The sequence below is a fragment of the Pan troglodytes genome, chromosome 2 (genome assembly GCF_028858775.2).
Source record: "Pan troglodytes isolate AG18354 chromosome 2, NHGRI_mPanTro3-v2.0_pri, whole genome shotgun sequence".
NCBI classification, from domain to species: Eukaryota; Metazoa; Chordata; class Mammalia; order Primates; family Hominidae; genus Pan; species Pan troglodytes.
In genome coordinates this window covers 132,053,243-132,065,934 of record NC_086015.1, presented here as the reverse complement: position 1 = coordinate 132,065,934, position 12,692 = coordinate 132,053,243, and the positions used below count along the sequence as shown (strand labels likewise).

Below are 12,692 nucleotides of genomic sequence, written 5' to 3'. Positions count from 1 at the left end.
GGATGAGAATTCCTGTTAGTACAACAAACTCAGGCATTCTTATTAAAACCAACTCCTCATAGCTTATTGAGGGAGATGACAGTCGGCACAGCAACACACTCACATGCAGGCAGAATAAGCTGGGATCTGAGGAAGGAGTACTACTGAAACAAGTACATACTAGTACAACAAACTCATTCCCAGACGTCCTTTCCAAAACTTTTTTTTTTCTTTTGTGAGATGGAGTCTCACTCTGTTGCCCAGGCTGGAGTGCAGTGGCGCAATCTTGGCTCATTGCAACCTCTGTCTTCCAGGTTCAAGCGATTCTCCTGCCTCGGCCTCCCAAGTAGCTGAGGCTACAGGTGCCCACAACCGTGCCCACAACCATGCCCGCCTAAATTTTGTATTTTTATTAGAGATGGGGTTTTGCCATGTTGCCCAGGCTGGTCTCAAACTCCTGGCCTCAGGTGATCCACCCACCTCGACCTCCCAAAGTGCTGGGATTACTACAGGTGTGAGCCAGTGTGCCTCGCCAAAAGTAACTTCTGAATACTTGTTAGCACAAACTGAGATGGATGCAAACCCAGCAACACACTCATCTCTCATTCTCACCTTAAGGCAAATACAAATGAACCCAAACAATCCATAGTACTGCAGACAAACTCAGTCCCAGATATTCTTCACAAAAGTAAATCCTTACTGCTTATTCCAGCAAAATGACAAGCTCCCCTCTTTTGAGAGAAAACACATGCTTATGCTGAATCTAAATAGGAATATAGAAAAAGGCACTGTGTTGATGCAGAGCTCAGTCTCAGCCATGGCTCCCTATTGTGGTTTAAGCTGAATCCCTTAGATGAACATTATACAATCTAGGGTTAAAATATGACACCAAGCTCAGCCATCAGGCTGATGGGACATGAGACTAATTAGTCCCAGGTCAGAGAGTAAGACCTATTGTCATGGTAGGGTTCCATGTTAACTTCAAAGTCAGGTGATGATTAGGGTCAGGAAGTGGGTCAGAGTCAAGGTCATTCAACAGTGAACATGTTTAGGGTAAAGTCAAAGCCAGTTCAAAGCCAAAGCCATTAAAATTAGGGTAAGTTATGATAAGGACAATGGTTGAAATCAGTCAATTAAAGATTACATTCATCTCAAGCTAAAGCAGGTTAATATCAGGATGATCATCAGTTTTAGGATGAAGGTCAAGCACGTCAGAAGTCAAGGTCCATTTTAATGTCACATACAAGGTCAAGACCAGTGGAACACAATCAGAGGAATAGATGCCTGATTTGCAGAGGTGAGCATCACACAAGGGTCCACACCCTGTGGCCCAGTCACTGGGCCCCAAGCTGGAGAGAACTCTGCTCCTCTAGAGGACAAACACCTGATGAGGCCCAAGCAAAATACAGGACCAGAGAAGATTTAAGCCACCCAGCCAGGGTGCAATTGCACTGTGGATAATCTCACATTGTGCAGCATCTGAACTTCTAAACTATGCTATTTTTAACACATAAAGTACATGCCAAGAGGAGCCACGAGGAAAGAAACCAGCTGAGGAGCCTGAGAAGTGGAAATGTAGAAAAGTGTAGCAAAGTAGAATTCAAGATCTAACTCAATGAGGCACTTCTGCAAAACCCAAAGTGACCCACGACCTGAACTACTACTATTTTAATAAAATTGCTTCTAAGTGGCAACTATTCCATCCCAGGTGGGGGCTTACATATGTTGGAATACAGGGCCTCTGCTGCCAAATCTTCCTCTCCTGTGACAAATGCAGAATTACACATCTAAGTGTTAGCAACTAGGTCAACTAAAAATAAAACACATAACACACGACTAGGTTACAGTTACACCTACAGGATATGCATGGCTCAGAGTCCCCAGCAGTTTCTGGCTGCTCTTCTAAAGGGACAATGCGTTCTCCATCCATGGTCCTCAACCTCCAACAATGTGATTAAAATACACCCACCCTCCCCCACCGGAGAAAAAAAAAAAAAAAAAACTAGGGACAGGCACTACAGGACCAGATATGAGAGGGCCTTTCTGCCTTGAAGCACCACACGTGCCCATTTATGGAGGGTTCTCTTGCTTGATAAGGCATTGACTATGATTAGCTCATGTGGTCTCTACTGAGCCAAGGCTCTTGAAGAAGGAAAAAAAGACTCTGGCAAAGGCAGATGATCATTGTTCTTGTTCAATTTTATTGGCATTGCGTTCATCTCTTTACAGAAGAACTCAGCCCACACCCTAGAATGTAGACCTTTGGAAAAAGGAGAAGTGCTCCGTTAAGCAAGCTACAATGCAGGGGCAGATCCTAGGAAGGGAGCAGAACTGCCAGGGTTCCAACCAAAGAAAGAGGTTAATTAATAATGGGCAATATTGGGGAGATGGGTGGGGAAAAGAGGAAAAAGCTCCGCTAACCTAAGAATACCACAACCCTGAAAGGAGCGCCTTCTAGAACAAAGGTAAAATCACTAGGACAGATCTGTTAGGGTTTTCCTTTCACTCTTGTAGTAGAATGCTGATCTAACAGGGGAGTTTTGAAGTGTGGAGCAGGGGGAAAAAAAAGAAAGAAAATGAGAATTTTAATTTTTGAAATAACGGCAATTCATCCATTGCACATACCACTGTATTATGCAAATCAACCTTTTGGAAAATTTAGACACAGAAGGGAACTAGACAGTTTTCCCCCTGGAGAGATGAAAAGCTTTTTGGCTCTTAAGTCTTTGATAAAAGGCGTACATAATTCTTGTGTCTACTGTACAGAATACTGCCGCTAGCTGGATTTCCCAATTCTGAGTAACACTCTGCAATCCAAACAGGGTTCAACCCTCCATCTTACATGCCTGCATTACAGGACTTAAACACATAATCCAAGAATTTCTTACACTAATTTATACATTTTAATTGGTTGCATATATTAACATGTACTATAAGATTCTTTTCTAAGAAGCATTACATAATAAATGGATACTGTAAAAAGATCTGATTAGTTAAAAGTAACAAGCATTAACAGATAGATACATACAAAACTCAGCCTGATCAGACTGGGTGTGAGCCTGTAATGGGGCATGGGGCACCAGCCTTCCCAAGGGGTAGCCTTCAAGGAGGGAGAGGAAAGGGGGGGTAAAAAGACCACAAGACCAATAAAAAAATCAGATAATTAGACACAGATTAACTGTAAACAGTTCTCTCTCTCTCCAGTGAACAAAAAGAATAAGCTTCCAATGCCAACTCCATATCAGAATGACTTCCACCGCTGGCTTGTCCTGCTGCCATACTCGCAGGCTCATGTGGGTGGGCAGGCAGACCCCAAGGAGCCATCACGGGCAAGGGCTGGAGTTTGATTACGTCAGATCTGTGTGTGTGTGTGCGTGTGTGTGTGTGTGTGTGTGAGAGATATGTGGGGTGTAACTGTGTTTGATGGGGTTTTCTTTTGGCAGCTGGATGTGAGAGATCAATGTATGTTTTGTTTGGAAGAGGAGAGGGGAATTGTGTTGAAGGCCTACGTGTGTTCTTGGTTTGTGAAGGACTCTGTGCTCAACTCTCGCTGCCCCCTCAGCAACTGCAGCTTTCTGCCGAGGCCTTGGCCCGGTCATTCTTGTCCAGTTTGATAGGTTCAGGAAATTCGTTGTACAGCTCCACCTCCGTTTCCTGGACAAGGAAACAGAGAAAGGTTGGTTACTCAGGGAATAGAAACATTTCAGCTCTCATTGCGGGCACTTTCTGCCCAGGAGGGGCTCACTTCTGCTTGGGCAGAGTGGGCGCGGAGCTGTGAAGCAGAGCCTGCCCACACAGTTAAGGGAGCGCTCTGGCAGAAGGTGCCATGCCTAGGGGAGTAGCAAGAGAAAAACAGATTTTGTGACAACTCTAGGTCAATGTGAAGAGAGGAGTCTTGCCAGGAGAAGCAGCAGTCTGCACTGAGCAATCAGGACAGAAGTTCATGGACATTCTCAATCAGATCATGATCTGGGAGCTCTACCACATCCAGTTCAGATGCTTTCTGTATGTTCCCTATAGTTGCCAATGGTTAACAATGGTCTGGATTTCTAGCTTTTCTCAAACATCTGGCAACCCTCAGCCAGTGTGTGCACAAGGTGAAGTGGCTGGAGCTGAGTGTGAGCTGCCCTCTCAGCCTGGAACATTCCTTCTACCTCCCTATCTTCCATCCACTTTTCGGGACCAATGGCCTCTGGTCTCTTTTTTCTTCCAAAGGTTTAGCAGAGTTTTGTCTCCCAAATGCTGCAGGCCTAGAAAGGCAGCTGTGAATGAATTTTATCACCATCTGTGACAAGTGATCAGAGCACATGGACTATGGTCATTTTAGTGGCACTTTGCTAAAGTAACATGCTTCCAATGAGGAGCAGCATTCTACTTTTGGGTGCAGGAAAACGATGTCACTTAAACCACTGAGCACTTGTGTGCCAGTGACTGTTCTAGAATTTGGAGATAAAGCAGGAACTGTTTCTATTCATTAAAAGTTATCTAGGAAAAAAATCATTCCATTCACAATAACTATAAAAGTATAAAACATCTAGGAATACATACTTAAAAAAATAACAGCTTTGGCTGAGCATGGTGGCTCATGCCTGTAATCCCAGCACTTTGGGAGGCTGAAGCAGGTCGATCACCTGAAGTCAGGAGTTCAAGACCAGCCTGGCCAACACGGTGAAACCCCGTCTCTACTAAAAATACAGAAATTAGCCAGGCATGGTGACAAGCACCTATAATCCCAGCTACTCAGGAGGCTGAGGCAGGAGAATTGCTTGAACCCGGGAGGTCAAGGTTGCAGTGAGCCAAGATGGTGCCATTGCACTCCTAATAGCTTTGCTGGGTTTTAACTCACATGCCATAAAGTGTACAATTCAATGGTTTTTAGTATATTCAGAAAGTTGGGCAGCCATCAACGTTAAGTTTAAAATACTCTCATCACCCCCCAAAAAACCCTATGCCCATTAGTAGTTCCTTCCCACTCCCATTCTATACCATCCTGGACCCAGCAACCACTCATCTACTTTCTGTCTCAATAGAGTTGCCTATTATTCTGGACACTTAATTTTTAAACATTATTTATTTATTTTAATTTCCCCCATTTCTTCTAGTGGACTGTGATTTCTTTCTTTCTTTTTTTTTGAGGCAGAGTCTTGCTCTGTCACCCAGGCTGGAGTGCAATGGCATGATCACAGATCACTGCAGCCTCTAACTCCTGGGCTCACACAATCCTCCAGTCTCAGCCTCCCAAGTAGCTGGAACTATAAGCTCATGCCACCACACCTAGCTAATTTTTAATTTTTAGTAGAGATGAGGCCTTGCTATGTTGCCCAAGATGGTCTCAAACTCCTGGTTTCAAGTGATCCTCTGGCCTCAGCCTCCCAAAGTGCTGTGATTTTAGGCATGAGCCACTGCATCCGGGCTGGACATTTCACTGAAATGGAATTGTACAACATATGGTCTTTTTGCAACTGGCTTCCTTCACTTAGCACCCATGTGGCAGCATGTGTCACTACTTCATTCCTTCTTATAGCTGAATAATATTAGAATGCATGGATAAGCTGCCCTGTTTATTCACTTATCAGTTGATGGACATTTGAGTTGTTCTTACTTTTTGACTATTACAAATAGCGACATTTTATATTCCCACCAGTACCTAGGAATATGTTTACTGTGAAAGGCAAAGGATCATATTATAAATCAATTATAGCATGGGTGTGCCTGTAGTCCTACCTACTTAGGAGGCTATGGTGGGAAGACTGCTGGAGCCCAGAAGTTGGAGGCTATAGCGAGTGATGATTGCACCACTGCGTATCAGCCTGACTGACAGAGCAAGACCCTGTCTCTAAAAAAAAAAAGAATCAATCAATCTTACTGAAGGAACAGAAACAAGACCTAAAATAGTATCATGGGTGGAATGTTTTGTTTTTTTTTTTGAGATGGAGTTTCGCTCTTGTTGCCCAGGCTGGAGTGCAATGGTGCAATCTCGGCTCACTGCAACCTCCACCTCCCAGGTTCAAGCGATTCTCCTGCCTCAGCATCCTAAGTAGCTGGGATTACAGGTGCCCACCACCACGCCAGCTAATTTTTTGTATTTTTAGTAGAGATGGGGTTTCACAATGTTGGCCAGGCTGGTCTTGAACTCCTGACCTCAGGTGATCCACCCGCCTCAGCCTCCTGAAGTGCTGGGATTACAGGCGTGAGCCACCGCACTCGGCTGGGCAGAATGTTTGTGTTCCTCCAAAATTCCTGTGTTGAAGCACTAACCCTTCAGGTGGCTGTATTTGGAGTAAGGAAGGAATGAAGGTTAAATGAGGTTGCAGGGTGGGGACCTGATCTGAGAGAATTCATGTCCTTATAAGAAGAGGTGACACCAGAGACACCTTGCTCATGTGTCCTCTCTCTGTGCACACAGCAGATAGGGCATGGGAGGACACAGTGAGAAGATAGCCCAGAAAAGCACCCTCACCAGAAACATGTGCCAGCACCTTGCTCATGGACTTCCAGCCTCCAGAACTGTGAGAAAACAAAATGTCTGTTGTTGGACCCTCCCAGGCTGTGGGGTTTTGTTAATGCAGCCTGAGCAGACTAATGCGACAGCCACAACAAAACTGCAATCAATGAGGAAAAAACAGTGGGCTTGAAGAAAAAAATTCCAATCAAAATCTCAACAGAGTTTTATTTGGGGTGTGGAAGGTAAGAGAGGAAAATGGTGGAACTGAAACAAAATTATTAAAAAAGAAATGTGGCAGGCCGGGCGTGGTGGCTCATGCCTGTAACCCCAGCACTTTGGGAGGCTGAGGCGGGCGGTTCACAATGTGAGTTCCAGACCAGCCTGGCCAACATGGTGAAACCCTATCTTTACTAAAAAAAAAAACCAAAATTAGCTGGGCATGGTGGCGGATGCCTGTAATCCCAGCTACTCAGGAGGCTGAGGCAGGAGAACCGCTTGAACCTGGGAGGCGGAGGTTGCAGTGAGCCGAGATCACGCCATTGCATTCCAGCCTGGGGAACAGAGCAAGACTCTGTCTCAAAAAAAAAAAAAAAAGAATGTGGCAAGAGGAAACTTGCCTCATCAGGCAGTCAAATCAACACAGTCCAGATAAGGGAACATGGCATGGACATCACCAGAACAGACTGGAGAGACCAGAAACAGATCCCAGCACATACGAGCATTTAGCACAGGCCATGGTCTATTCAGGGAGGGAAATTGCTTGTGTAACATAGCCGAATGATTTCAAACAACTGGCTGAGCTCTCTTGAGAGAAAAGGCAAGTCTCTCTTTTCTGCCATAAGCCAAAACAAATTCCAGCTGAATTACAGAAAAATCTGAGGTAGACACAGGAAACATAGAAACTTAAAATGACATAACCAAATAAAAAATTACTTTTTCCCTATGTTCAAAGGACTTAAAAAGACCACAGAGTTGGAAAAGTCACTTAAGATGCAAGTAGAGTTAACTTCAATTCACCAACAGCTCATGAGAACTGAGAGAGGCCCAACCATGTGCTGTGTGCCGGCTGTGTGCAGCAGAGAAAATCCAAATGGCTAAGCCCCAGGGAGGGGGACTCAGAGGGACCAGTAGTCATGATGGTGGCAATTTACACACCCAAAGATCGGCAATGTCAGCAGTGACAGGTGACACCTATTGCTTGCTGGCAAGGAGGTAGAAGAAAGCAAGCCCACATTGCTGAAATGTTATTCCCCTTGGGGAAAGCAACCTGGCACCCTGACTTACAATAAGATACACCCTCCGATTTAACAATCTAACTTCTTAGGGGCTAGCTCTAAAAATAAAAGCATAAAGACAACAGGGACAGTAGTGATGGAAGAGAAAAACCCAGACAGTGATGCCAGGCAACAGGGAACAGGTGGGAAACACTTTCCTACACATATTTGGATTTCCATTCCCTTATATGAACATTAAGAAAAACACAAACATCATTATTTGGGGGTAAGGGTGGCCAAGTCTGCATCTTGGTCTGCTCCTTACCACTTGAAGGCTCTCCTGGCATTCTGGGTGGAACAATTTCCTTATTGAGTAGATCTGTCCCTTTCATTCTGGAACACTTAGTGCAGACCCCACCCATGCCAGAATTTCCCTGGTCCTTGGAGCAACCATTACAAACAACTCTTCGTCCTGCTGAAAGCCATTACCTTCATTCAGCCGGCTTCCTGGAGTCAGCAGAATCTGCCTTGCCCTTCACAGCCACCATGTGCTTCAAGTGTTCTATGCATCCCCCCCAAACCTGCCACACCTCTGACCACCCCCAGACACTGTCTGATGAGGCCTCGTGACCTGCCTTAATCACCACTGCCCCTAACAGAGCTGTACATCAAAACAGACTTTCAACTCGCAAGAGTGGTTGTATCTAATCACAGAAACAGTAAATAAGAAATTCTAGGTATTATATTCCTTGAATAGCTTCCCTACATCTTCTTCCTTCTTTGTGTTGTTTACTTAACTGTTCCTAAGGAAAAAAGTTACCAGTCAGTATGTGAGAGCTGGAAGAGTCTGTCTCATTTAATCTTCATAATCACCCTGCAAAAGCAGGTATTCCCATTTTTCAGGTGAGGGGGTAGAAGTTCAGATATAATTTTTTTTTATTTTAATTTTTAATTTTTTTTAGACAGAGTCCCACTCTGTCACCCAGGCTGGAGTACAGCGGCACGATCTTGGCTCACTGCAACCTCTGCCGCCTGGGTTCAAGCAATTCTCCTGCCTCAGCCTCCCGAGTAGCTGGGATTACTGGCGACTGCCACCAGGCCTGGCTAACTTTTTTGTATTAGTGGAGACGGGGTTTCACCATGTTGGCCAGGCTGGTCTCGAACTCCTGGCCTCAAGTGATCAGCCCGCCTTGGCCTCCCAAAGTGCTAGGATTACAGGCATGAGCCACAGTGCCCGGCCATAATTTTTTTTTAAGCCCAAACTAGATATAATGATTGGTACGCAGCAGAGCTGGGATTCATATTCAAGTTTATTTCCTCCTTAAATAGAAGCAGCAATCTGTTCGGGGTCTCCCAGTGACCTGATCTCCTAATCGCAGCAAAGAAAATAAGAACAAGCCTAGTAAAAGAAGGGCAGCCTCAGACTTCACAGCCTCTGCATCTTTTAGATTATTCCCCCCAAAGTGGGATTTCTGGAAGCTTAAGCAGAACATGTCATAACCTTCCCAGATGAACACATAGGGTATTCTGGCTATACAGAAAAGAGTGGGTTAGGGAAGAAGATTAAGGGCAGGAGGCCAGGCAGGGACTGGGTCAGTGGTCAGGCATCACCAGAGTGGGCTGGTCAGCTGTGGGAGACCCACCTGCTTAAGTGCATTCCGTGCAATCGTCTGGAACGCCTGCTCCACGTTGATGGCCTCCTTGGCACTGGTCTCAAAGTAGGGAATGTTGTTTTTGCTGTAGCACCAGGCCTGTGCCCGCTTTGTGGCCACCTGAAAGAAGAAGCAGGGTGCACATAGGCTCATGACAGAAGCAGCCAGCACTGACTCCATCCTCCCCAGGAAGTGTCATGGCCCCTCGTCTACAGGTAGTACAGGTGAGGACACAGACATGGGGAAAGAGGGTGTTGGAGGAGACCTGCAGACCCGTCCAAACTTGTCCTGCTGGCTATGCTCAGGATAGCTAGGATTCAGCTAGAGAGCTCAAAGCCTGTCTCGGTCTACAGCTCATACCTTCTGACCCTCAGTTATACTTAAAAGCCATTTGTGAATGGAGTAAGAAGCCAGTCCGGGAAGAAATGAAGAGTGTTTACTGGGACCTCAGAGATCCCAGGACAGGAAATGCCCAGCAGCTTGGTCTTAAGGTTTATAGTCCCTTCACCATTACTGCTAGTGTGATGTCACCTATGCCACTCACACATTCTCATTCCTTCCCCAACCCCTAGCCCATTTTCAGCCAAGAGATAAGGACTAAGTCACTTAAGAAAAGATCCGTGGTCAGAAATAAACCTAGTTGTAATTAATCAAAGAGTCTATGTTTCCAACAGAAATGGTATTTGAAACTACAGTACAGCAATTTCACTCAAAGCCCAAAGCAATATTCTGCACACACGGAGATCCAGGCATGGCCTGGAGGTACTGGGAGGGCACTACTGAGAATGACAAAACCGAATTCCCTCCTTCAAAGTGCAGAAAGGGAAGTGAAGCTGAGACAGCCAAGACAATGGCCCAAAGTCACAGCCAGCTGGGGGCAGGATGGGGACTTAACCCAGGTCACCTGGGTCCCGGTCCTTAAAGGCAGTTGGCCTGAAGGGCTGGCATATGGTAATGAAGACTCCCACCAGCACCTCCTAGAGCCATGTGAGCTTAGCAGAGAACCCTCCAAATTCACAAGGCCCCTGGGGAGCAGGTGTCTGTGACAATATCTATCATCGTTGGTACTTACTTGTCTGTTTTCGAGGTCAATCTTGTTTCCCAACACAACAAAGGGGAAGTTTTCAGGATCTCGGGGACTGGCCTGGATGAGAAACTCATCTCTCCAGCTATCTAGGGTTTTGAATGTGTTGGGGGCAGTCACATCAAATACCAGAACGCAGCAGTCTGCACCTCTGTAGAAGGCCACACCGAGAGACTGGAACCGTTCCTGTCCTGCTGTGTCCCATATCTGTGAGAGACAAAACATTCATTCCTTGGGAGAATGCTAGGCAGAGCACCAGGAGCATGTATGCAAGGGGTGCCAGAAGAAATAGGCTAGATTGTGGGGCCACCCACAAAGACAAATGACACCAGACTTCAGGAAGCAAATTTCAGCACCAGAGTATCTGAAACAATCCTCACAAATATTGTGAGTAAGTATGTGTCTGTCTATGAGCGAGTGACATTGAGTCCAATCTCCAGGGTGCTAGAAATTTCTTGTATCTTGATCCAAGTAGTGGTCACATGTAGGTAAGTGTGTAAAATTTGAACTATAAATAAAACTTAGGTACTCTGGGAACTTTCTGAGAGCAATGGAAATATAGGGAAGTGAGGTGATGACTCACGAATGATACAGTTCAACAGGGAAGTGAGGTGATGACTCACGAGTGATATAGTTCAATCTATGCATTTTACTGTATGAAAAGTTTGCCTAGCCAGGCACAGTGGATCACCGGAGGTCAGGAGTTTGAGACCAGCCTGACCAACATGGAGAAACCCTGTCTCTACTATAAATACAAAATTAGCCAGGCATGGTGGTGCATGCCTGTAATCCTAGCTACTTGGGAGGCTGAGGCAGGAGAATTGCTTGAACCTGGGAGGCGTAGGTTGCGGTGAGCCAAGATCGTGCCACTGCCCTCCAGCCTGGGTGATAAGAGCGAAACTCTGTCTCAAGAAAAGAGAAAAGTTTGCCTAAACAACAAAAAAGATTAGCATGTTATATTTCATTTGTATTATACCTCAATTAAAAAACAAAACAAATGAAAAACTCTTGACAAAAAGAGATCAAGAGAAAGACAACGAGAACACACACCAGAGTAAAGATTAAACCAGGTACTACTGCCCAGCTCTAAGCTGGTCACCTCATTCACTGCCATGCTAGGTTTAAGAGCAAGGCTGGGTATACTTACTGCCCTAGATCCATAACAGGCACTCAAACAGAGCCGGACGAACGTGATAACAACTCAGATATAAGGATGAAGGGCAAAAAAGACAAATTTATTTCTAATGATTCCACTGCCTCTCGGCAGGCTAGGGCACTAAATGCTCCCTTGCCCAGATACAATAAACAAAGTCCACACATGTAGACTAAACAGGATCGGGACTGCTGGTGGTACTCATCCCTGTGCTCTCCTGGTTCTCCAATGTTCTACACGGAATATGTATGCATCTCTGTCAGTGGAGAAGTGACCCCATTCTCAAACAAACAAACAAACAAAAGAACACTTGGCATCCTCCCACACAGGAAGGAGTTCATGTCTTGTTCTAGTCATATGCGCGGAGGTTTTCTGTAGCTGAAATCCTAGACTGCACTCCTAGACTGCACATGTGACACTCTCCACATTCTCCCACGTTCCTCCCCTCTACCCCGTCACGCACTAGGGCACTCTGTCAACAGCCGATGGGGTGACATGGGAGAGCAGGTTCACTGGACTTTATTGCTGCCCAACAGATTTAGTGAACCATCGATTCCTATTTTTAAGAAAATATTGCTGACAATTTCCTATCATTATAAACAACTCAGCAATGAACATTAGCATAGAGAGCTTTCTCTGTATTTCAAATGGCTTTTTTCAGATAGACTCCTACAAGCAAAATTACATAAGAACTCTGTTACTGTTAGGTGGAACCAATTCATCATCTGGAACTCAGATACACAGAGAAGGCAAAGTAATACATCAAAAAGAAGTCAACAAGTTGACGGGTTCCTAGAAAGTTACCAAAATTAATTTAACTTTGAATTTACAAAAGTAAAGGCCATATTTATCAAAACATCAACAAGTACAGTCCTATGGCTGACTGTGATTTTTAAATTTTTTAATATTTTAATTGAAATTGTTAACAGCGACCTGGGTTCTTGGAATCTTCCATGATAGAAATCAAGAGAGATCACCAGACACAACAGCAAAGAGAAAGTGAAAGTGTATTAGCTTATGCATAGTGAGCTAGCACTGCAAAAGGAAAGGGGCAGCTGTTCTCTGAAAGCACTGTGGGAGTTAACTTTAAAGGGCTTTCCTGTGGGGAGGGGTGATGTCAGGGTATGTATATAGGAGGGGTTTTTCTAGTGCATGCACAGTGGCT

General features: G+C 45.1%; 1 protein-coding gene across 2 annotated transcripts in view; it reads right to left on the bottom strand.

The window, feature by feature from the left end:
• Positions 1 to 2,159: 2,159 nt before the first annotated feature.
• RAB7A (RAB7A, member RAS oncogene family) overlaps positions 2,160 to 12,692 on the bottom strand; it is an 88,712-nt gene continuing 78,179 nt past the window's right edge. Inside the window, 4 exon segments of one of the 2 annotated variants that reach the window (NM_001280271.1) lie at positions 2,160 to 3,353; positions 3,356 to 3,633; positions 9,282 to 9,410; positions 10,363 to 10,527. In NM_001280271.1, coding sequence (NP_001267200.1) covers positions 3,154 to 3,353; positions 3,356 to 3,633; positions 9,282 to 9,410; positions 10,363 to 10,451 — 696 coding nt within the window. In that variant the 5' untranslated portion in view covers positions 10,452 to 10,527 and the 3' untranslated portion in view covers positions 2,160 to 3,153. 2 annotated transcript variants of the gene reach the window in all.